We start from the raw sequence: 26,903 nt of genomic DNA, 5'->3' as shown, positions 1-26,903 counted from the left end.
ACAATTTAAAAAGCCAGACATTGCTCCCACCCAGAGAGGGGGTCCAGATTTTGTCCAGTTAGATTTGTATTTACTCATTATGGTCCAGTGAAAGTATGGCCACTTGTATGAATGAAACTATTGCCATCTTGGCTGTTCTCCTCTGTACAGAGGCAAACAGTGTGCTTACATGAGAGCATGTCCATTCTCGGACCATGCATATTTCTTAGTCCTTAGGGTGGTAGCAGCCTAGTGGGTAACAAACTCGCCTATGAACCAGAAGACCCAAGTTCAAATCCCACTTACTACTATTGTGTCCCTGAGCAAGACACTTAACCTTAAGTTGCTCCAGGGGGGACTGTCCCTGTAACTACTGATTGTAAGTCGCTCTGGATAGGGGCGTCTGATAAATGCCGTAAATGAAATGTAAAAGTAGTCCTGTTATTTAAAAATCGTTTTTTTGTTTTTAGTGTTGCTATTCTTTGGAAATTTTATGTAATAGAATTTTGACCATGGTAAAAGGAAGTGTACAGCCTTTTTTCATATGCTAACTTTCTGACTCTCCTCTCTTGATTCCTAGTGTGCTAAAAACAATGCGGCCCAGTATGGGGCAGCACGTAGAAGGTCGTCACTGCCAATCGCTGTACAGCTATGTAAATGGTCATGTGGCAGCTACGCCCACAGTCATCTCACCTGAGCTTCCTCCAGTGTTCTGGCTCAGCTGGTGGTCCTTGTCATGCAAACACAGGACTTGATGAGCCCTTGAGCAGACTTGAGACCCAAAAAAAACTATTAAAATTGCCAAACAATTTAGAAATGATATTAATTTAGTGTACTTTAGCCCATCACCCTTAGGGAGCAGTGAACAGCCATGAAAGGCACCCTGGCAGCAGTGTTCTGGGACAGTACCTTGCTCTAGGTACCTTGGCGGTTCAGGATTTGAACCCGCAACTTTCCTTACCTGCCAGGCTACCACTGCCCTGTCAATCAGAATCAGTAACCCTGAAATTGTTTTTTATATATTACCAAAGTGGAATGACTGTCATTGTGAAACACTGCATCACAAAAAAATAATTAAAAACAAAAGACACATTAACACATTTTTATATTTCACATAGACACTTTTAATTGAACAACAAAGCATTATCCTGCATCAAAACGTTCTCAATCAACACCAGTAAGAGAGCGGCAGCAGGAAGACAAATATACATTCATCCATATATTTCAGTACACATACAGCACCATAGACTCATTGTATGGACAGTCACTTAATCAGTATTTAAAATCATTGTACATCGTTGCACCACAAATATATTTAACATTTAAAATGTCATCCTAACTTTATTCACTCGTGACTCTTCATTGTGGAAAAATTAAGCTAGTTATAGACTTTACAGTGTATATTTTATTAAATGGAACTAAATAATGGAAAATGCACACTAAAATCAATGTTATTTGATTTTTTTGGCCATTCTTAATTGCCTTCATAATAATAATAGTAATAAAAAATAATAAATAAATAAATAAACAAGAAACAAAATAGGATCATTTAGATCCTTCTAACTTCAACTTCCAACAGTAAAAATTCTTATTGGCAAGTAGAAGGAATACATTGCACATGTAGGCCTGTTTCTCTCGGGGTACTCTGAGTTACCCACAATTTTCATTCAAACGATTCACTGACACCATATACACACCATGAAACACATCTTTCCTCTGAAGGGCACTAACTTGAGGGTTACAGCTATTGCCTGTGATGGCCTAGACAGAATCTGCATAGGTGGCTACCTTAACAAAGTGGGATCTGTTTTGTTCCCCAGTGTCCATGAGGCCATGTTTGTGATTATATAATATAATACAATATAATATAATACGTAGATAACTCTTTTTGTAATTATGCAAACTCTGAGGATACTTTGATACAAGATTACTCTGTGTAACTGCACATTAACACAACACAGCATCTCTAGTACAATTTACACTGTGCTGAAATACAACACACACACACGCACATACACAGTGACACAAGTCCACACTGGGTGATCGTTCCGAGGCCTATGGCCAGGTAAGAAGTGTATTGCACAGAGAAAAGGAGGGGGGGGACACTCCTCCCATTTTCTCAAATGTGTTTTTCACCTTGTGTGTATCTCTCTCTAACTCTCTGTTTGTGGTGTGAACATTTCACTTCACCATTAATGAGGCAACAGGGAGAAGGTGGGAAGAGGTGGGTTCGAAGGTGATTGGGGGGGTGGATTTTAAGAGTCAGCGCTGTCACCGTGAGAGGGACTTCCTTTGCTTGGGCGGCTGAGAAGGTGGAAAAAGACAAAGGAAACAGAACGCATGAAGTAAACTTGAACGTTGTAAACTTGACATAATGGTCACCAAAGAAACGTTTAAAAAAATTAGGCCAGTCCTATGGCATTACACTGGCTTTATTTAATTTAACAGCACATTACACTGCCAATCTTTGGCCCTAACAGGTTGCATTTACAAACAATAAAACACATAAATAATATGTTTTTATATGCAGTCACAGACATCTGTTTTTTCTTTTTTCAGATTTTTGAAAAAGTTTTGGTGTAACCAAAGAGGCTTTGCCCAGACAAGGCTGTAAACATAGGAAGTGTCCTGAACAAGAACAGAGAATAAGTGAAAGATTAGTAACAGAAATATTTCTGTTGGTCTAAACTGGGACACAAACCAGTAAATAAGAATTGTGGTATAAATGCATTAAGTGACTTAAACTTGTTGGTCATTTAGCAATGCTGCTCTGTCTCCATGGAAACAGGAAGAAGGCTGGAAATAGCTGACACCCCTGAACCTTTCATTAAAAATATTCTTAATAGCACAAGCATTTGCATGGCTAAATGAATGCGGCCTTGCATAAAAGTGCACAATTAGTCATATCAGAAGTATTATAAATAACGTGAATTTGCCATGAAGATATTGGGATTTCAATTTCACAACATCCAGAGAGCATCAACATGTACAGTATATGTTTTCACTATATGCTGGTAGGTTGGGATGATACATCATCAACAGCTGTACCCAAGGCAATGCACATGACAGGACTAGTTCATTAATGCCTATTATTATAATTATTATACCTCATATGTGTTAATTTTAGTTTCTGATTGTACCATGGTCAAGTAAACACATTTACGCAAATGAGGAGAAACACATGAGCACTTCCTGTGTGTGCATGTGGGTTTGTGCTTATATGATATGGGCGTGTGAGATGTGATAGTGTGTGTTCTATAACTGTGTCATAACTCTGTGTGTGCGTGTGTGTGTGTGTGTGCGTGCGTGTGAGTGTGCTGCAGCATCTGAAAGGCATTGTCTTGTTGATGGGGTGATGGAGGGGATGACAGAACAAGTGAGGACAGAGGCAGAACTGTCTCCAGTGAGGGTCAGAAGTCAGGCAGGGATGAGTCAGAGGGTCTGGTGGGCCGAGATGGTGAGGCCGGAACTCTCCGACTGCAGAAGTGATAATGGACATGAACATACCCAGAAACAGAGAGGAAACAAGAGAAGACAGGACACCATCAAGACCAACATTCAGCAACATGGGAACTAACCAACAAACACATACACTATGGTTACACACACACACACACACACACACACACACACCTATGTCCATTTACATAACATATGGACATATATAGTTCACATTCATGTTTGTGGACACATTATGAGTCATAGACCCTTTGTTTTATAAGCACCCTTGTTTGGAAAACATATACACCATTTATGAGATTATTGAGGGGTATTTTATGAGATTATTGATGGGATTATTGATTTGTTCAGTTTTCTGTATTTCTGATATATCATTCCCATTCCAAACAATTTAGAACATTTTCAATACAGTGGACATCTGATATGAAAGACAAGTGCTTAAACCCCTTATAATACATACTGCCCGGGTTAATTATATTAATGACGGTTTATAAAGGTATTATTTAGTCACACCTTTAAATTGGAAGATAAGTAGACTCTGAACTTATGAACATATGTATTTATCAAGAGTTTGCCTCACATACCTTAAACATTAGTACTTTAAACTATCGTGTAGTATAGACACATTAGCATTCACAAGAACAAAGACAAAAAGTGATGGGGTGCTCATTTCCTTATGTGTAGTTTGGAGTAAAGTGAAAGTGAAAGTGTTCCTCTTTTCATAATAAGAGCCACAAAGGGTCAACATATTAATTACATAATATTTATACTTAAAATTTTCACAATTTAAATCAACTATAATATTGGAACAGTTAATTAGATCATAACGAGAATGTCAGCAATAAACCTTTGCCTACAATCTTAAAACTGAACATGGTTATGTTATTCATATTCATCGCCCATGTGCGAAATAAAAATATAATTTTGAACAAATTACAGTCAAGTTTGTTTACTACTTCAAGTAGTAAGTACAGAAAACATTTGACAAGCTTTTCATCTCTGGCTGAGAAAAAATAATAATAATTTACGCTCCTACGGTGTCCAGGATGATACCAAGAATACCAAGAAGTTCATTATTGCCTCTCTGTTAAGTGCAAAGCACAGTCAAATAAACATTAAAAATGGAAGCAGCGCACAGATTTTAAATTACCTTCATACAGTTTCTAATAATTTCAATGGTTTGCAAATAATTGTAATGTTTTTTTGTTTTGTTATACAGTTTAGTGTGTTAGCATATTTTGGAATATTTTAGGTCAGGACCAGGCTGTTGTCCTATGAGTGGGTGATGGACACAGCATCTAGTAGGTTAATGAAGAGGAATGACAACCATGCAGTAACATGGCAACAGACAACAGCAACATGTGATTGGTCAGACATACCATTTGGCAAGTCCTCATTGGTCACTGATAGAAATTCTGAAAAAGTAACCAGAATCAATGTGGGAGGAGGCGAGAGGGACTGGGGAATGGGAAAAGCAGAGAGGAGGTCAGAACCCACAGGTAAAGAACAGCACATCTTCTCCATACAGGCAACTTTACATCTCCCATAGAAAGAACAGGAGAGAATGATCTCACAAATCTGGGAGTGAACAGGGAAGGTGTGGAGGGATGTGTAAGCCAAAACTGAGGAACAAAGCAGAGATGGGAGATGGAAAATCGGAGGTAATGGTGCATCGAAGAGGCGTATTGCACGTTGAATTATGATATGATCCTGTTCATGAATCAATCCAGAGTTGATCCCGTTGGTAAAATCTAGTCAGTGCTGTTAAAAAAATAAAACAGAAATCAATATCTGAAGATGAAATGCCCATTTTAAGCCTGTTTCATCTGTGTCTGAAGCATCAGACAACACAAAGAAAATAAAAAAGATAACTGGAAAATAAGAGAGAAAGTGTCTTACAAATTAAATAAACTGGGCAAGTGAGCCAGGGACATGTTAGAGGCAGAAGGGTGTGTGCTGGGTGTTGAGTTTGTGGATCATTACTTCATCCTTCTATTTCTTTTAAGAACCAAACACCATTACTGTATGTAGAACCTAAAGAAATGTAATTACTCTAATCTCTGTCCTATTCCATTAGGATATCTACAATCATATTCTTCAGTCATTCATTCTGGGCAAAAAAATGTTCCATAAGAATGCAGAGACGATAAAGAACCGTTCCCAAGACCTTTTTCTAATATATTAAAAAAATAGTAGCTCTCTAATATGTAAATAAAAATAGAATGAATTAAATTTTAATTTTTTTTACTGGAAGGCATCCCTAAGGAGCATTCCAGCACATACCTGGTAGAAAGGGTTTTTTTGTTATCCAGTCTCACCTGGGCACACCAGGGGGTGCACGATTGGGACGAGATGGGACCTGAGGAGGGGGTCCACTGAAGGGATCAGGTGAGGCCCCTGGGCGAGAAGGGACGGGAGGGGCCCCAGCGGCAGGGGGACCGGGAACGCTTCGGCCACCTGGGCGAGGTGGCCCGGGAGGGGCACGTCGCTGTGGTGTTGGACTGGACATTGGTGACCTTTTAGAGTTAGGAAACAGATTTTTGTACCATAAGAAAAATATATTAACTGCTGTGAAAGCTACCTAGTACATCAATCTGGAAAATGTTGTAGGAGGTGCGGGGCAGTGGTGACCTAGCAGTTAAGGAAGCAGCCCCATAATCAGAAGGTTGCCGGTTCAAATCCCGATCCACCAAGGTACCACTGAGGTGCCACTGAGCAAAGTATCGTCCCCCCACACACACTGTTCCCCGGGCACCTGTCATGGCTGCCCACTGCTCACCAAGGGTGATGGTTAAAAGCAGAGGACACATTTTATTGTGTCACCATGTGCTGTGCTGTGTATCACTTTCACTTCACTTTAGAAGTCTATTTTATCTAACAAAAGATACAGTTAAAAAATTAAGTATAATTAAAAAATGCATGTGATTGAAAATTATAATCAAATAGTATATACAAAAAGATCATGACTGCCTTTCATTGAAACAGTGTTAATCTTTCTCTTCCTCTTGCTATACTTTTAGTTCCACACAAAAATCGACAAGAAGTAATTAAACTAGTTGGTTTTTTATACCTCACTAAAATGTAATTTATATACTATTTCAATTAAATCTAGGTCATTACTCTAGTCATTTCTTCTCATATGGCTCTGGGCAAATGTAATAACTGGACAGGTTTTTTTTTATGTGATTAACACATTTCCCATCATCCACACTTCCACATATCCCACCCTACCTTCGGCCTGAGGGTCCTCCTGTCACTTGTAGCCAAGAATCATCCACAGGTGGGGGCATGGTAGTAGAGACAGTGGTGGTGCTGATGTCCCCGATGATGCTTAGTGCCTCTTTCAGGGCATGGTACATGCGCAGCATCTCGTCCCGGTGCTGCGCCTGCTCAGCCGACTCCTCCATCAGAGTATTCTGGTCGCCGCATGAGTACAGGTTTGCCAGCAGCTCGGCATGGATGAACTCCTTCGTCTGGGGGCGCAGAAAAGTGACAGATTGGAGACAGGATGGGGTGTCACATGCACACAAAGAGAAGAATCGTAGTACAACAGGAGGCCAAAATATGTAGCCTATTGTACCAGTCTAGTGGTATTATGACTGGATGTTAACTGTGTGAAATATTTGTGAAAGGGGTAGGATTTTTTTTTAAATAACAGTGAATCTGAATGGTTTTGATTTAAAATATTTCCTCCAAGAATCTGTTATATTATAGTATATTACAGTATATTACAGACAAGAAATGTCTACTCTGAGTCAGTAGGGGGCAGGACAGCATCAAAAAGATGGACATTTCAATATGGTCATTTCAAGATGGTCTTGATACCAGTAGAGGTAAGTGAATTATTAGTTATGATCTGCCTGTCATAACTGCCTACTGCTCACTAAGGGTGATGGGTTAAAAACAGAGGACACATTTCGTTGTGTGCACCATGTATTGTGCTGTGTATCACAAGGACTTTCACTTCACTTCACTTTCATTATATATATATAAATGAACATCTCACGTTATTGATCATGAGATGCATGATGGTCTTGGGCATGAGGTCCCGCACGGTCCTGTTGACTATGGCCATGTAGGAGTCCACCAGGTTGCGGATGGTCTCCACCTGTCGCTCTAGCTGAGGGTCCATGGAGTGCATGAAGCCATCTGAGCTGTTTTCCTCACTGGCATCACTCTGCTGTACAGACAGAGGAGAGTCAGCCTCACTGAGTTTACATCATGCAGTGTAAGGATATTTTCACATAAATCATGCAAACAATATCATATTCTCCAATGTAATGTTCAGCAAATGCAGAATTATGCAGAAATCAGTCCTCACCTTTTCCTTCTCCTTTGTAGGATGACAAAAAGGAAGAAAAACCCATTAGTATTAAGTATCATGTGGCTGAACACTGGTCTCATCAATTATGCTAAATAACGATTCTTTTAAACGATTTAAACGATTCAAGCAGGACCATAGAAAAGTTTGAAAATAATTGTCAGGCGGCATGATGATGCCTTACCGTGATTCTCTCAGGATAGACTCCAGCACGCAGGAATGACGCCTTCCAGCTATCTACCTCCTCTTGTGTTTCACACGCCAGTTCCAGCTGCCGGTAGTCCTTATAAACGTTCCTGAGGTGACCATGAGATGTACAGATGGACGGCCATTAAAAATCATGACACTATACAGTCAGGGAAAAAATTCTTTGAACTCCTGATTTTTTAAGTTTGTTCATAAAGAAAGAAGTGACCAGTCTACAGTTACAATGGTAGAAAGAGCAATAACAAACACCATTCAAAATAGTTATAAATTAATTTGCATTTTCATGAATGAAAAAAGAATTTGATCCCTTTGCAAAATGTGCTTTAGTAAAACCTTCACTAGTAATCACAGAGGCCACAAGGTTTGTACATATCTCAGGGAGGATTTTGTCCCACTCTTTGGAGATCCTCTCCAAGTCATTAATGTTTTGTGGTTGGTGTTTGGCAACTCGAACCTTCAGCTCCCTACACAGATTTTCTATGAGACTACAGTCTGGAGACTAACTTGACCACTCCAAGAACTTAATATGCTTCTTCTTGAGCCAATCCTTTGTTGGCTGTGTGTTTTGGATCATTGTCATGGTGGAATACCCACCCACAACCCACTTTCAGTCCCTTGGCTGAGGGAAGGAGGTCCTCATCAAAGTTATGCTTGTTTCATTCAGAAAATGCTAATTAATTTATAACTTTTTCGAAATGTATTATATTGGAATTTGTTATTGTTTTGTCTCTCACTGTGCAAATAAACCTTATATATTTTCTAAAAAGGTGTTTATTGGAAAATTATACATGTATTACAATGTTCAGGCTATTTATGGATTTTCAATTTGTGCCTTTTTATTAATGTCTTACCTCTGTTCTGTATTGAAAAGAGCAAAGATGTGCTTGCTGGACATGAAGCTCTTCTCAATGTCCCTCAGCTTCAGATTGTCCACTGGCAACATGTATTTCTTCTCTTTCTCCTGCAGGGGCCAAAACAGAAGCAAAAGATCGATAAGCGGCCAAAGCCTGAAATTCGATGGCCAGCAACTTTGAATGACGAAATCTCAATGTCTGGGGAGAAAATGATCTTGAAAAACATTTAGCCATAAATAGAAATTCTTATGGAATATCATTGCAGATGGAAATCATTGAAGATTTGCATTTTTAATGATTACAGCCTGACTGCATGCCAGCCACATTGGAAAGTCTACAGGAGCTTACCAAAGAACAGGACCAGAGCATCAGCACCTATGGACATTTCTAGCATAATGCAACGTTTTAGGACAAAAAGTTTCCATATTTTTGTATTAGCCACGTTGCATGTAAACATCTAAATAGTATTGTGAATAGTATTGTTATTGTACATTATGATTTAGTCCAAAACACCTCGACCTCACCTTCTGAAACATGGTGCTGCATGGTTACAAAAAGGTACACACAAAGGTAAAAACCATTCATCGGGCCAACAGCTACTAACAGCCCCCCAGAGCAGCACAATTTGGGTAGCCCCACTGCCTCCAGCCTCTCTGGGTATCTGCTTAACCTCACAGCCACCCCGGCTGCAGTGTGGAAGATGTTTTGCTCTGCAGAACAGAAGTCTAAACTTGCAGCAAGCATCTCGGAGACGTCTGTAATTGATCTTGGGTGGTAGCAGCTTAATGTGCAACAACTTCTTTTATTGTTAAGTTGCAGGTTGCATAACTCCCATAAGACACTTGAGGCTGAGGGACTGTTCCTGTAACCAGTATAAGAATCTAAATGTATTGTGATCGTCAACCAACAATTAGCCGCTAATTCCAGATTAAGATTCATTTAAATGTAGACAATGAGTTTAATATGTTGCTCGTTAACAACAGATAAAAAAAACCCAGAGAGGCAATGGCAACAGTCCTGACAGGATGGAAGCAAGAATGAAACACCGGAATGAGACACAAACTGCTATCAGCAGTCCAGTACAGTGATTAAAAAAAAACATTTAATCTACCGCATGCTATGCTTAAACTATGCTGGCATTACTGTAGTGTTACTGAAGCAAATATTCTCGATCTAATCGGAAAATCACCAAGCATTCACAAAGTTACAAACCAACACCAGAAAGAAAAATCCTGGGCCCGGGCAAATGCATCCATGTCGTTTATTCAGTTTACCCAGGGCCGTGAGGCAGCCAATGATAACAGCACTTGAATGGGATAAGCTCATTTTCATGGAGAAAACTGAAATGTTGAGTCACCGTGATATTTTTACTAAGGGCGGAGGAATGTGAAATGTTTCCATAAGGAAGTACTGTTTGTGTGTTTATATATAAACAGCACGGCGAGGTGGTGATGACTTGGGACTGCATCAAAGGCTCCTAAAAAGTCCAATAGCATCTGGCAGCCATAATGCCAGTCCAAACCCTTCATTATCATGACTATGCTTTGGGTGGGGGCCAAAGTGGAATATATATATAAAAACCACCTTGATTTGCATTTTGCCTTCTTATTAACTCATGTTTCTTCTAATAAACTCAAGAAACTATTAGACTGTCAAGACTTGACAGTAAATGCAACTTTGTAAAAAGTTTTACATGTAGGGCAGTTTTTAGTCTGTTTAATCCATCTTTGGCGTTGAGTATTACAACAGTAAAAAAAAATATCCAAGTGTTTCTCACCAACAGACTGAGCTCTGACCAAGCTCTCACACCTGCCTACATAACTCTGGAAGCAATGAAGCAGGTCCCACAAGAACACAGCAGGCAACATGCCTCAGTAAAATGATTAGAACCAGAGCCAGGGAAAGAAACAAGCCTCCAATCTCCATTTTGCTCCTGCAACTCATTCCTTCCACCCAATGTAGAGGAATTCCTGCTGTAATGAGTAAAATGAGGAAAATGCAATGAGTAAATATATCGGTTCAGTGGCTTTTTTTATCCCTAATTCCTTGCTCTTGTATCCTTTCCCACATGGTATAGGTCATCAATTTCACTTTTCAGTTCCACATTCTGCCAACAATGAATGAGGCCATTTTTACCTCCTTTCTGATTGTTCCTTTTTATAGACCTGGTAAAAATCCGTCCTTCAAGGATTTTGATGGCTTTTTGGGAAGTGTGTGTGTGTGTGTGTGTGTGTGTGTGTGTGTGTGTGTGTGTGTGTGTGTGTGTGTATATGTATATGTACAGTACAAGCCAAATTCAATGTGTTTTCTTTATTTTCATGACCATTTACATTGGTAGATTCTCACTGAATGCATCAAAACTATGAATGAACACATGTGGGATTATGTACTTAACAAAAAGTGGAGGCCTGGCCTCCACAGTCACCGGACCTGAACCCAATCGAGATGGTTTGGGGTGAGCTGGACCGCAGAGTGAAGGCAAAGGGGCCAACAAGTGCTCCTTCAAGATTGTTGAGCAAAGGGCAGCTATTTTGAAGAAACTAGAATAGAAAACATGTTTTCAGTTATTTCACCTATTTTGTTAGGTACATAACTCCATGTGTTCATTCATAGTTATGATGCCTTCAAGTGAGAATCTACCAATGTAAAGGGTCATGAAAATAAAGAAAACACATTGAATGAGAAGGTTTGTGTGTGCATGCGCGTTTGTCTGCGTGTGTGTGTGTGTGTGTGTGTGTGTGTGTGTGTGTGTGTGTGTATACAGGGAGTGCAGAATTATTAGGCAAATTAGTATTTTATCCACATCATCCTTTTCATGCATGTTGTCTTACTCCAAGCTGTATAGGCTTGAAAGCCTACTACCAATTAAGCATATTAGGTGATGTGCATCTCTGTAATGAGAAGGGGTGTGGTCTAATGACATCAACACCCTATATTTTACATTTACATTTACAGCATTTATCAGACGCCCTTATCCAGAGCGACTTATAATCAGTAGTTACAGGGACAGTCTCCCTGGAGCAACTTAGGGTTAAGTGTCTTGCTCAGGGACACAATGGTAGTAAGTAGGATTTGAACCCGGGTCTTCTGGGTCATAGGCGAGTGCGTTAACCACTAGGCTACTACCACCCTATATCAGGTGTGCATAATTATTAGGCAACTTCCTTTCCTTTGGCAAAATGGGTCAAAAGAAAGACTTGACAGGCTCAGAAAAGTAAAAAATAGTGAGATATCTTGCAGAGGGATGCAGCACTCTTAAAATTGCAAAGCTTCTGAAGCGTGATCATTGAACAATGAAGCGTTTCATTCAAAATAGTCAACAGGGTCGCAAGAAGCGTGTGGAAAAACCAAGGAGCAAAATAACTGCCCATGAAGTGAGAGAAGTCAAGCGTGCAGCTGCCAAGATGCCACTTGCCACCAGTTTGGCCATATTTCAGAGCTGCAACATCACTGGAGTGCCCAAAAGCACAAGGTGTGCAATACTCAGAGACATGACCAAGGTAAGAAAGGCTGAAAGACGACCACCACTGAACAAGACACACAAGCTGAAACGTCAAGACTGGGCCAAGAAATATCTCAAGACTGATTTTTCTAAGGTTTTATGGACGGATGAAATGAGAGTGAGTCTTGATGGGCCCGTGGCTGGATTGGTAAAGGGCAGAGAGCTCCAGTCCAACTCAGACGCCAGCAAGGTGGAGGTGGAGTACTGGTTTGGGCTGGTATCATCAAAGATGAGCTTGTGGGGCCTTTTCGGGTTGAGGATGGAGTCAAGCTCAACTCCCAGTCCTACTGCCAGTTTCTGGAAGACACCTTCTTCAAGCAGTGGTACAGGAAGAAGTCTGCATCCTTCAAGAAAAACATGATTTTCATGCAGGACAATGCTCCATCACACGCGTCCAAGTACTCCACAGCGTGGCTGGCAAGAAAGGGTATAAAAGAAGAAAAACTAATGACATGGCCTCCTTGTTCACCTGATCTGAACCCCATTGAGAACCTGTGGTCCATTTACAAATGTGAGAGGGAAAACAGTACACCTCTCTGAACAGTGTCTGGGAGGCTGTGGTTGCTGCTGCACGCAATGTTGATGGTGAACAGATCAAAGCACTGACAGAATCCATGGATGGCAGGCTTTTGAGTGTCCTTGCAAAGAAAGGTGGCTATATTGGTCACTGATTTGTTTTGAATGTCAGAAATGTATATTTGTGAATGTGGAGATGTTATATTGGTTTCTCTGGTAAAAATAAATAATTGAAATGGGTATATATTTATTTTTTGTTAAGTTGCCTAATAATTATGCACAGTAATAGTCACCTACACACACAGATATCCCCCTAAAATAGCTAAAAATAAAAACAAACTAAAAACTACTTCCAAAAACATTCAGCTTTGATATTAATGAGTTTTTTGGGTTCATTGAGAACATGGATGTTGTTCAATAATAAAATTATTCCTCAAAAATACAACTTGCCTAATAATTCTGCACTCCCTGTATATATATAGAGAGAGGGATGAGGTTGAGGTATTTTGAACTAAATCACAATGTACAATGAGCCATAAGCCATTCTGCATGTCAATTCTGTGCAGATGTCAAAATACAAACCACACCTAATCCAATATATTAGATAGTTGGCATCTTGCTCCTGTGAGGGAAACTCTGACTTTAGCACACATATGTGCACATGAGTACACTGTGATTATGCTGCTGTGTGGTTGGTGACTGGACATGACAAGGAAGAAGGACACATTCGCACAACATCACGAAACAACATCACAGGTTTAATATGTGATGAACAGGACAGGGAAGACATCCAGTGACAAGTAACACTTAACAATGACCCGACGGTGAACAGACACAAACAGGGCAGCTTTATACAATCAGACAGAGCTGAACACGATCAGGAAACATTACACAGGACGAATGTGAGTAACCCCTTCCGGACCGGTACACTTCATGACAGTACCCTCCCTCCTAGGCATGACTCCAGGCAGGACTCCAGGCACGTGCTAGTCAAAGCAGTCCAAGAAGGAGGAAATCAATACACTGAGACTTTTTGAACATGAATGGAAGATAACACAGAATGACTTATGGCTTATTGTACATTATGATTTAGTCCAAAACACCGCGACCTCACCTTCTGAAACATGGTGCTGCATGGTTACAAAAAGGTACACACAAAGGTAAAAACCATTCATCGGGCCAACAGCTACTAACAGCCCCCCAGAGCAGCACAGTTTGGGTAGCCCCACTGCCTCCAGCCTCTCTGGGTATCTGCTTAACCTCACAGCCACCCCGGCTGCAGTGTGGAAGTATGTCTGGTCAGGAAGAGAACTCTGGTCCTGATTTGTATAGCTTTGCTCTCGGCCTCCGTTAGTCCAGCATCAGCCCCTCTGGTGTTTGGGGAGTGTGCAGCGCGGGTGAGGGCAGCTATGCTGCAGACGGGGTTCAAGTGTCAGCATAAAGGTCCTTTTATGCGACCGACTGCTAGCTTGCAGAGAGGAAATTTGCTTTGGAAAGAGAAAGGCACCGTGGATAGGTAGCAAAGCTCAGGGTGTACATCTGGAGTTATTACAACTGCTCCTTGATGCCAAGAAACCCCAACATTCTTACATTCTTTTCCCGGCTATAGAGTCACCCCCCGACCCTCCCGTTTCACAGAGACTCCCACCCGCCCACATGAACGCCGAAACACAGACACATGGTCCACAGAGTTACACACTAACCCTGCTCTGGCCCTCAATCATTCCGTCAACACTCGCGTGAAATACACACTCTCTTTCTCACTTCCTGTTGACCTGTGACCTGATACTTCCTGCTTTACTCAAAAAAAGAGATGGAAAAAAGAGAACATAAACCCAGAGAACAGGCCAAAGGAAAGCTCCACCTTCGAACTGCCATTCCCTGCCATTGCCGCTCTTGCTTGCAAAGAAAATCCTGCCACGTCAATCGCCGGATCTGCATCCAAACACAGACCACTCTCACAAGTTTAACTGTGTCGCGGATGATTTGGAGACTTTGGGGAAAGCAAACTGGATTCTCATGCAATGTTAGCAACTATGTAAAAAATTATTTTTTTTTTAAGTTAACGTTAGCTATGTTTTTGCTGCTTTAGTCAGTATCTCTGAAAAAATCTGGAGAAGTTAAAAGAGAAGTCGTGAAGAGGTGAAAAGACTCAGTGATGAAGCCACCCACGTCTCACCTCCTGGAACTACAATGAAACTGAACCCGCTGAGGACCCTCCCCCTCCAACCCCCTCCCAACCCACCCGTCTCTGGCAGCTCGCTGCGCCGGACGGCCAAAGAGGCGACGGGAGAACGGAGACAGCAGACTCGGAACGCGGGAAAAAACTGACCTTTCCAAAGCATCGGAAGCAGGTTTGATCTTATGCAAAAATGTATCTATCAAGTCTGGTACGTTAAGAAGACATCTGTTCCCAGTGTTGAAAGCGAAGCTCCGGTATGAAAAAGGGGGTAAGATATTTGGTGTCAGATACGGTCCAGCAGAGCCGGGTTCAGAAATCTGCATATCTGAACACTGAGGTTTGCTTGTGTTTAATGTTTTAAAGTATAAGCTATGAATACCAATGTCACATTTTTGCTGTACGACTGGTGATTCTGTAGATTTGACTCTTAGATGTGCAGATTAACCAGTTTTATCTCTCTCTAGGTCAAATAGGAATACATTTGTTGAACAAGATGCATATATTTATGAATTGAATGTTTATGTGCTCATTTGTGAATATAGCTCTGTTTCTGTTTTGATGGAACGTGGGCTGGATGTTCCCGAACGCCGGTCCCAAACCACTGCCGCCCACAACCTCCCCCCACCCAGCGCCTGCATCGCCTGCCCAGTGTTCAGACTACCTGTTCAGGAAGTACTGGTTGTACAGTAGTCTGCACATTGGTTAGGCTGTGTGGGGAACACAAGAAGCCCATGCATGGTCATGTATATGAATTTATGTCTTTTGTGCGTGTTAGTGTTTGTGTGTGCGTTTGTGTGTGAATGTGCAAGAATAGTGTAAAGATGTAATAAAGAGAAAACCAGATACTTTGTTATTCTAAATGGATTATTTTACACTTTCACACACTCATGCCTGTGGTCAGTGGAGATAAAACGAAGGATTTTAACTGTCAAAGGAAAGCTGCCATAATGCACAACAACCATATTAGAAATACATTCAGAAAAAAACAGGCTCAACCTTGTGAATGAGCAGCCGCTGCAGACTCCCTCCCACCAAAGGAAGGAGAGCTCTCTCACTCAACTTGGGAAGCGTTGGCCTACAAGCCCCAGAGTCTGGTATGTATGGTAATGGAAACCAGATGCCCACAAGACTCCAACCCAAACCCAGCCCCCTAAAACCCTAACCAGCCTCTCTCACCAAAGCCTGGCCAACAGAGGGTTATTACGGGTGTCTGGGGCTGGGGGGTTGGGAAAAGTTAGTGGCTAAGTTACACACATATGTACTAAATCTGTATCGGTTTGGCCTATGATCACACTGTATTAAGGGAACATAGTATGTCTCTCGCCCTGTTTAGGCCTGTTTATGTCAACCTTCCGCATAGTTCTGGCCTGAGCTCATCCTTTCAATAAAACATGTAAATGAATGTTCCTGTGGGCTGAAACCACTAATTTCCTCAAAATCTTCATTGATGAAAATTTAAACCAAACAGAACCAAAAACTAAGTAACAGCTTTTGTGAGCAGAAAGTTGTTTATCAAGTTGTATATATACAGTAAAAATGGGTTTCTATGGTCACCAGTTAGATTTCCACACATTGGTAGCACATCAGCAAATTTACCTTGAACTAGACTCTCTCTTTTAAAGGACTCTTACTTTAATTTACTTTATGTTCCAGAATCATACAGCATGTAAAATGTATTTTAACTGGCAGATGAGAAATCACATAAAAGTTGCAAGAATTTGGATAGTTTTGGGGCTGCCACCTCTAAATACCACTGCAATGGAAAATTCAATACTGCTTTCAATAAATACATACATTATCCACTACACATTTTTTCTGCTGCATGAAGCACCAAGCATGGTGGGGGTTTAAACATGTATTTTAAATATAAGGAAAAAAATACCTCATCATCTTTGTACCAGGACAGAGTCTCTGCAGTCAGGACAAACCAGTACTCCTTGGAGCCGCCCTTCATAATGCCGATGTTGTTGATGGTCAGCCAGCCTTTTCTAATCACCTGTGTGCATTAAGCCCCCAATACAGTAATTGAGTGAGAGTGTCATTAAAATATTAGTCTTTAGTCTGTGATACTTAAAAACATTTTACTTATTAATTTATTATACACTGCAAAACAAAACCACACCAGTGAGGAAATTTCACAATTATCATACTGACCAAAATATAAGATTTATTATTTAAGTGTTGGTGTCTTAATGCAATACTGGTATATGGCATTATATTTTATATTATGTAAAAAAATTTTGAATAAGTCTTTTGGGGGGATCTTCTTAAATTTGGCATCATCTTCAGTCCAAAACCAAATTGTTATTCTACACAGTGAACAAAGAATCTTACTGGCACAAACACACACACCCAAAGCCATCACTTACCATAATCTCATCCTATAGCCATAGCAAAGCCAAGAAGCAAAAGAGAAGGTCAGAAGAGTCTATTAGAAGTTCAAGCAAACTCACTCCTCCAAATGCATTTAAAATGTGGATATGTCAATGGAAGGTCAGTCGAATGCCAGTGCTTTGAGTCGTAAAGAGCATGGCACACGAAAGAGCATGGCACATCTTTACTCAAAAGGCACTCAAAAAGTGGTTCTGCATTCATTTAAAGGGCTCTGAGTAGTTTGGGGTTACAATCATAATAAATTGTTTTAGAATATAAACAATAAAGACTGCACTGTTCACAGACCAGCCGTTTAGCCAACAAGAATTATGTATAGAGATTATATATAGAGAAGTGGGAAATTATGAACAGTGTATATGATGTAAGCACATATGTGTAACAGGACATCTGCAAGTAAATGTACCTGATTGCCTGCAGCTTTCTTTTTGTTCATCTGACTGCTCCTCTGCTGGGCACTGTTAACCAGACACAGAAGTGTCATTAGAATGCAGATGTTAAATAACACAAACAACTTTTTGTATTGAATGCCACTTACTTGGCAAATCCAATGAAGTCTTCATGGTTGGTGTTTATGTAGGCCAGTTCAACATCAATCAACAGCAATACCTGTGATGATAAAGTTAATTTATGTTAAATGAATTTTGCTTCTTTGGGTTGTATTTGCCCTATGGTGGGCTGGGGCCCTGCACTGGGTGAGTTTCCACCCTGCACCCAGTGTCCCGAGATCTGCTCTAGCAGAGTAACAGAACTAAGTGGATAGTGAAACATTTTCCAAGTGGACCATTGTCAGTTAAGATGTAAATAAAAAAAGGTCCACATTTAATTAGAAATATTTATGCTTACCAATCAAATTTTTTGCATTTAATTGGTGATGTGATTTTCCCTGTCATTTTCCCTGCTGTTTGTTTGGACAGACTGTTTGTGCTACTGTATAATCTAGCCAGTAGGATATCAAGCAGAAGATCCCTTCTATCATTATGCCAACCTGGTCCTTGGTGCGGCTCTCACGGTCCCGGATATGCTGAGTGACGATTCTCTCCATCTCCTCCCTCAGCATAGGGTACTGGGCCAACTGTATAAGAGAGATGCCAGTTTATAGATGTTCAAGGTAGAGTTATGGTTAGGTTTACTATAAACTATTTGTGGCTTAAGAATATGACTCAGAAGAAACAGCATTACAAGTTCCCCATAGCAATATATTACCAACTATTTAATATGAAATTCATCACTTGTGTAACAGCAATGCATGCATTTTTGAATATGATGAGATTGAATATGATTGGCTTAACATCTATACAGTAATAGGAAATTACATAAAGTACATTGACCCCCTCACATTTTTTAGCAAATTGCGAGTTCTGTAAACTAATTTTGACAAATTATTATTATTTAGGCTACATAAACCAATATCTCTCTCTGTAACTACTGATTGTAAGTCGCTCTGGATAAGGGCGTCTGGTAAATGTAAACTTGTGTTAATATTACCTTTAAGAAAATATTATAAAATGTAACATTTTAAAATTCTATATTTCCAGTGAACTTTTTTTACAGGATTTGTAAAATGTAGATTAAAAGTGTCTTAATCCAATAATACTCAAGAAAGTAGCACCATTGGTAATTATTCAGTTGCTACATTTAATTAACAAATTAACCACTTGGAATACATACATGTAGTGTCTAGGAGTTCAATTGGTGTAAGACGTGCTAAGCAGCTTGAGTGGACAACATCAAACTCCATATATCTTGAAAATAAACAACAGAGGTCACCTTCTTAGTGCACTGCCTCACTGTGTTGACCAGCTCAGAGATGACCAGGTCCACGCATTTCTGGCAGGGCTCCTTAATTTTGCCGATGAGCCTTTTCACTATGGTCTCAAAGGCCATATCAGGAGTGAAGAGCCCAGTCCTGAACGAGAAAGAAAAAGGAAAACAGGGTATCCTCTGAACTTTTCATTATTTACTGACTCATTTACAACTAATTACAGTTCATCATATCCTGAAGCCTTTCTTTGGAGACATGTTGTGAACAAAGGGGTTTTAAATTATAGAAAATTATACATTTATAGAAATTTAATTCATGATGTTTAAATGAGAAGTGAAAATTTTGTTCACATTTAAATGCATTTTTTTTATTACACACCAATTAATGGTGATTGGTTTCCCTTTCAACCAGCCTATTTTGGCAGAACAAACAAGCCCAGCATTGAACTATAAGGAGATGACAGAAAAGTACCTGATACCGTGGATGTTCTTAATCGCATAGCTGATCTCCTTACGAAGCTCCTTCTCATCAAACTCCATCTAGGCATGACGGGAAACCAAAATGAACAAAAAACGGCATTATCATGTTGAAAAATTCCTTACTGGAAATGTTTAAATTAAGTTGAATGTTTGTGAAATACATTGTTCATGCATAGGGAACTGAGTTTAGATTAGTTCTTTAATAATACTATACAATAAATGCAATACAATTCAGTTCATTCCATTTATATAATACAATATATTCACAGTATAATGATATTGGCTAAGCATAGTTTTCTTATGCTCATTTCCTTAGAAAATTTTCTGTAAGCAGAACAATGATGAGGTTGGAAGACATCAGGGTGGTCAGAAGTGTCACCTTGACTAGTTCAAAGGGAAAGCGCTCATGGAAGATGCGGTTAATCCGGGCTCCTCCTGACAGTTCATATGTGTCAATCTGGTCACCAGAGCCTTCAATGCACTTCTCAAAGTCCACTGCAAACTGCTGCACCATTCTGCCAGGATAAAACACAAGAAGAGCAACATGTAACCAACATTTATATGAGCATATATGTGTGTGTGTGTGTGTGTGTGTGTGTGTGTGTGTGTGTGTGTGTGTGTGTATATATATATATATATATATATATGTGTGTGTGTGTGTGTGTGTGTGTGTGTGTGTGTAGATATATATGTGTGTGTGTGTGTGTGTATATATATATATATGTGTGTGTGTGTGTGTGTGTGTGTGTGTGTGTGTGTGTGTGTGTGTGTGTGTATGTGTGAGTGTGTAATAAAAACATAATGATAATGTATATTTGTGTACGAGCTCTCTGTGCTTGCAATCTGCATGCCCCAGCTCATGTTTTTGCATTAGTGTCTCAGGTCATTAGCATCAGTGCTGAACTGAGTCACTCACTGCAGCAGGGCCTTGGTCTTGCGGGAGGGATCATCAGGCCTGAAGTTCTTGTACTGGTCCACCTCTTTCTCTATGGACAGCAGCTGGCTTTGCAGCCTGTTCCTCAGGCCCGGAAGAGTGTCTCGGATGTGATTAGTCAGTTGCTTCAGGGAAACGCACACATGTTACCATGCATCACATCTGCAGGGCCTTGATTTAGGCAAAACATCAAGCTTTCATGCTATGTAGTGCTACTGAATCCACATTGTTGAATCCATATGAAACGTAAAAACTGGGTGTGCTTTGAAGTGAGCAAATAAAGATCCACACCTCTGAGTCTCAGAGGAGCTAAAGAGGTTTGTATAGTCGATTAGAGGGTTTTCACATAATTTTTCTTTTTAAACAGAAGAGGGTGTTTCAGCCATGATCAGTCCAGAAAATTTGGATTTTTATTAAAACTAATAGCCTCACGCTATCCTATTATTTGTTAGCACTGGCTTGTAACAACAACAAAAAGATGAGAAAAACTGATAATTTTGGGACCAAAGACATTGTGCAGAAAGTAAAAGGGTAATTATTGGTAGATGTTTATTCATGTTTATGCAAGGCAATATCAATGAATTGGTTATAGACACACCTGATTCAGCACTTTCTGAAGGTAGGGTGTTCCCATGCGATCCGCCAGGTGCCGGTAGGCCGGATGTGAAAGGAAAAACTTCCTCTCTGCTGCCATGGCTGCTGTTATATCCTTTTTCCCATCAATATCCTTCTGACTGCGGTTCACTACCCCAATATAGCCTATAGAGGGCAAAAGACAGATGGTGAGGATGCTCATGCCCAAGGACCAGTTCAGCTGTTAACACCAGAAACAGTGCACTCATGCTTAAGTGTGCACTCATGTCCAAATGCCCATGTTTACAAGTATGGACATGAATCTGACTTGTTGACTACATAGTATATATGGAGAATTCTGTTGTATATGGTACAATTGCGTTGTAGATTATTAACATAAAATGAAAATGCTGTGATTAAATGAATTGCTTGTGTGTGTGTATTGTGTGTGTGTGTGTGTGTGTGTGTGTGTGTGTGTATATATATATATATATATATATATATATTTACACACACACACACAATACACACACACAAGCAATTCATTTAATTTATAGTAAATTAATTGCCACCTAATCTTCAATAATATTTTTTAAAAGCAGAGGACACATTTCACTTTGTGCACCATATGCTGTGCTGTGACAAATAATCACTTTCACTGAGCAAGATGCTTAACCCTGAGTGCCTCCACCTGTTCCTACCAATCCTACAGTGTCACTATAGTAACCTTTCAGGTAGTGAATATCTCTAGTGGCATTTACTGTTCTTTTATTGTAGTTGAATATCAAACATTCCTAGTTCATAATATATGCATCTTAAAAGATTGAGTATTTTTGCTCTTAGATTCGCACATCTCTACTCAAATTAAAGATGACACCCCTGTTCTAAAGCCACAACCTCCTGACCAACAAATGTAACTCTGAGGTTACCTCTGCGCAGCGGAAGCAATTTATTTTCCAAAATATCTCGAGCATCAGTGCCTTCGTCCATCAGATCCAGTTTAGTAATGACGCCAATTGTCCTCAGACCTGTAAGAAAAAAAAAATGTGTATTCATATATATACACACACACACACACACACACACATGGCATGCCGTGCATATGTCATATTCATATGTCATATGACTTTTCATAACAGAACAGAAGATTAGCCGTGGATGGTAGAGTTGAGCAAAAAAATACCAAAACTCTAATCTGTGTGCTTAATCCTTGTCAGAGCACATAGGCATTGCGCATTGAAATGTCTATTAATACTATTATTTAATTTCTGTTCCTGAAATGACTGAGATTATGAATTGAAAGTAGCTCTTAGGGTTATTTATTCCACAGATAAATTCATCCAATTGGTGCAGACCTTGAGGGTCCACTTCCTTGGCAATCTTCAGGGCATCTGAATTTGCCAAATCGGAGTTGGCCGGGGACACGGCCAAAAGCAGGCAGTTTTCTTTCGTCACAAACTGCATCAGCATGTCTCGGATCTGGAACTCAATATCTGCAGGCTGGTCTCCCACCGGCACCTTGGTCATTCCAGGCAAATCCACCAGGGTCAGGTTTAGGACTAGCAGGAGAATTGCAAAGACACAGCATGTAAAGAACCACTATATTTGATTTTTTTTATTAATCTGCACAATTCCAAATCAAAGTGCACTACTTTATAGAAAACCTGTAGAGAACTAAATTAATGGATGATTCAGTTTACACTGGAGTGTGTGTTTATAACGGGACAAACAGCAGGCCACACTGTACCATAAGATAAGATGATGATCCTTTATTAGTCCCACAAGTGAGTAATTTACCATGAGGGGAGTAAACGCGAAGATTAATGGGCACTGGTGAGATCCCTTTGTTTTGTCCAGTCACGCGGTCCGTCTCTCCCTCAATCTCTTGACGCACCTCGTCAAAATCAATGAACTTCTTGCCTTTGCAGTGGAGGAACTCTGCATACTCTGGAAATGTAAAAAAAAAAAACATACTTATTACAATCAGAATTGAGGGTCTGAAGCTCTGTGTTGGCTGAACGCATAGCACACTTTATTATTTGTATGGCAAATTTTTTTTTTTTTTCATCTCTCATCTTACCTGTGGGGCAATTGATGAGCTGAAGGACTAGGGGACGGCGGGTGACAATACCAGACCCCCGGGGCAAGAAGTCCCTTAAGAAGGCAAAGGAAAAGAAGTGTTCTCCAGTAAATAAGTACAATTCATATTAGAATCAAAACACTTATAAAGAGAGCACCCCGGCTGGCGCCCGAACCCTCGTCCCCAATTTATGAGGCAAGACTCATTTATATCATGATTCTTTAGTATTTTGTGTTTATGGAATAATGGAATAAATGGCACTATGAAAGCAATGATAAAGGGAACGGCATTGCAGAGGATTTGAATCCTCCGTCCCCTGCTTTGTGCCATGCGTGTGATGTTTGGAAAGGCAATTTCCCACAGTGCCGTGTGTGCTGGTGCGTGGGCGGTGCTGCGGATGATCGTAATGACTGCTAGTGCCGCATCTCTCTGCGAAACACCCATTGCCTGCCGAACGCTCTGTTGTGAGCAGAGCTTCCCCGTCCTTGCAGCGTAAGCAGACGTATTCACGGGCGATGACAAGTGCTGCCCACTTGTACACACAATTTCACTCACTTACACACACACACACACACACACACACACAGCCAAACAGAGGGGGCTGCTATCGCCGCCAGATCCTGCAGTCCTTATCTGTCATTGGAGTCGTGACGCCTTCTGCCATGTGGCCTCAGAATCTGGGGCATTATATGTGTCGTGCAGCTTTCTGTGCTTGTCACAAAATGATCCATAGCCCGAACTCTTCAGTTGTCATTCATAATTTATACTCAATATTTAGTCTCCGTTTTATTCTCTGCAAATATTTCATTTAACCTGTGCATGCACATCTAAATCTATATATCTATATGTATCTGTATCTATATCTATATATCTCTCTATATATATATATACACACACACACACACACAAAAAAACACACACACACACATATTTAAATGAACTGCTGAACCTATTTGATATGATATGGAAAAGAGAAATGCAGGTAATCCACGCCTGTTAGCCTGACGATTGGGTCCTGATCAGGAGTGATCAGGAACCTTTATAAATTTGAAGCTGGGCCTGTGTTAATGTGTACCTCATGTTACTTTTCTGTTTGCAGCTCCTGACATTTAGTCACATGCCTTCCGCCTCAAGTTTGTTTCTTTGTCTCTTTTGGCCATCGTGCCATGTAGAATAAATATACTTTCCTTTGAAATCTCAAGCTGCTTCACCTCATCTCTCCTTCACCTGGGAAGCATGACACAACTCTTTATTTGAAACTGTGTTCAATGTCTGTTATAATTTGGCAGAAAATGTTATTGCTTGTATATTATTGTATATGGTTTATTGCCACCAGGCTGCTGTCTGGAACACAGTGTTGATATATGCATTTTGACAGGCGGAGCTTAAATATACAATGTTTATCTCCAATGAGAGTGAGGCGTGTGTGTGCGCAACTGTATAAATCAGAACAAACCAAATTGCAGAACTCATTTTGATTAACAGTATCTTGGCTGTTTGTTAGACATAAAGCAATAATTCTATAATTTATTAATCCTGTTAATAACTGTATAACTGTATGTGACGCCATGGTGCCGCTGGGCTCACCCAGGTCCTGATCACTCATGGGTGCCACTCATTAGGCTCGGGACCCTTCAACTGTGCACCAGCACTTATGATGCTTTACCAAATGATCAGGCCGATCATTTATTCTTGCAAATGCATTTATCGCATTTTATGATGTTTTACCAAAATATAAGGCAGGTACATTTATTCTTGCAAATGTACTAATTGGCAATAAGCGGTGATCATGAACATTTAATCATATTCCTGTCATTACAACACAAAATGGTTTTCCAATAGGTGATGTGTACCTTATGTGTGTGGATTTAAAAAAAAAAAAAAGAATGATGCTGTAGTATCTGCTATTTAGAAGCTAAATATAGAGCATGTAGCCATGCGGTTTTGTGATACTGTTGTCATGACAGCTGTCATAAGAAATGACCTTTACAAGCACCAGTAAAAACAGCAGCTCTCCTCCAACATAACAGCCGACAAGCAGCAGGACAAGGCGGCTCAGTTTCTCCTGTGGACACATGGGGGTGAACCATGAGCAAACAAGCAGCTGAGACCACCTTAAGGAACAATGCAGAAAAAAGCCCCCGCAGCGTCACGTGGCTGATGTGATCCCCCGAAGTGTGCCGGTGCTTGTTGGGGACTGGGCAGCGCACGTGCCAGGCCGGCCCCGCACAAAGCGGCCTGTGTTCGGGGGCTGGGTGGCGGGAGGCCTGCAGGCCTGTCGCCCATATGAGAAGGATGCTGCTGAGAGGTGGGCCGATCTCATAATGCTCCTTCTGTGTGGAGGAGGTGCCAGCCCGTCCAGGAGGACGCCCAGTCCTCCAGCAGCAGCACCAGGCCTGGAATTAGCTAAGTCTAATTTGAACCACGGAATAAATCAGAAATAAATAAAAAAAAAATCAATTCCACAATACTGAAGCCAGGGGGATAGTGTTCAATATTTTCCACTGTCGGCCATCAGTCATATTGTCACATTAAGATTTAAGTCGCTAATTAGACAAATGACAGAAGGACACTGTTATTATGGTTATGTAATAAACGGATGACAGGGAAGAAGCAGGAGTGTCGCTCTCCTTGGTCCTGAACCCCCTCCACGCTCCCCACCACGCAGAAAATCGAAGACAGATTGGCGGCTGCTTTCTGGCAATAGTGGGATTTTTTTTCACATACGATGGGATGGAACGTGCGTGAAAAAAACACCACATATTATCGACGGGAAGGTTTCATTAAAGGGCCAGCGGACGAACAGGGAACATAATGCCGGCAGCATCCATGAAGGACATCGCGAGTCACGAAACTACACTTTCATTATTATTATTATAATCTGCTAAAAAAAAGGAGCTAGAGATGGTCGTCACTGTAGATTATTGCGTGTAGAATTGCAACTCGAAACGGATGCATTTGGTCCTCGGGCGACAGGATACACGTCAGCCCTCACCAGCAGAATCACGGATTCTGCAGAGCAGAACAAATCGCAATAATAAACCACAATGGTATGCGTTACCAGTGCGCTACTGGTAAATTGGTGTACGTACAACAGTAATATAATGGCATTTTTTATATACGTACATGCGCGTGTGGATTGCAGGCGAGCGTGGAATTTATTTATTTCCGATTATCCAATTTCGCGGATGTTGTTTTCTTTATATATATATATATATACCGACTCCTCGTTTGCACTTACTTGCCCACAAAGTTCTCCAGCACGGAGCTTTTTCCAGCGCTCTGGCCGCCAACAACAGCAATCTGGGGAAGGTCCAGATTGGCATTTTGTCCGATTGCAGAGAAAGCATCTTGCATACGGTTCACCAGCGGAATCAAATCGTCCATCCCCCGATTCCCCATCTTCTCAGATTAACCGGCTTCTCTTCTTCAACAAATTCGAATAACGTGGCCCTTACAAAACTGCCAACTCCTTTTAGTATATTTGTCTTTACACGTGAGAAATATTCGAATTAATAATGGCGCTTCATTTTAAATGCAGATCGATTGACCGAGCCCACGTCCACTGGTTTAGGTTCTCCTCTGAAGCTATGCAGCCTGGAGGAGGGATGCGCTCGGTGCTCCACTAGAGGGCGGGACTCCATTGTTTTTTTTTGGAATG

At 40.7% G+C, this 26,903-nt stretch overlaps 1 protein-coding gene across 8 annotated transcripts; it reads right to left on the bottom strand.

The window, feature by feature from the left end:
• Positions 1-1,079: 1,079 nt before the first annotated feature.
• Positions 1,080-26,856, bottom strand: dnm1b (dynamin 1b). Of its 8 annotated transcripts, none has more exons than XR_003751169.1 (23): positions 26,484-26,856; positions 23,243-23,316; positions 22,960-23,109; positions 22,518-22,721; positions 22,092-22,190; positions 21,188-21,348; positions 20,572-20,714; positions 20,035-20,170; positions 19,648-19,715; positions 19,182-19,320; positions 18,400-18,486; positions 17,950-18,020; positions 17,818-17,869; positions 17,390-17,401; positions 16,903-17,016; positions 8,818-8,927; positions 7,944-8,055; positions 7,760-7,771; positions 7,445-7,618; positions 6,670-6,911; positions 5,757-5,954; positions 4,818-4,896; positions 1,080-3,456 (listed from the first exon to the last, which is right to left on the bottom strand). XR_003751169.1 is itself a non-coding variant. In XM_028995107.1 (23 exons), the coding sequence occupies exons 1-22, from the start codon at positions 26,642-26,644 to the stop codon at positions 4,832-4,834; spliced, it is 2,541 nt and encodes an 846-aa protein (XP_028850940.1). In that variant the 5' UTR covers positions 26,645-26,856; the 3' UTR covers positions 1,080-3,456; positions 4,818-4,831. The 8 variants fall into 8 exon arrangements, 6 of the variants coding, with proteins under 6 accessions (XP_028850940.1, XP_028850939.1, XP_028850941.1 ...); XR_003751170.1 differs by having other exon boundaries at positions 1,080-2,283; XM_028995107.1 differs by having other exon boundaries at positions 4,818-4,853.
• Positions 26,857-26,903: the final 47 nt, after the last annotated feature.

This window comes from Denticeps clupeoides, chromosome 11, assembly GCF_900700375.1.
Source record: "Denticeps clupeoides chromosome 11, fDenClu1.1, whole genome shotgun sequence".
Classification (NCBI taxonomy): Eukaryota; Metazoa; Chordata; class Actinopteri; order Clupeiformes; family Denticipitidae; genus Denticeps; species Denticeps clupeoides.
This window is presented reverse-complemented; position numbering and strand designations above follow the sequence as displayed.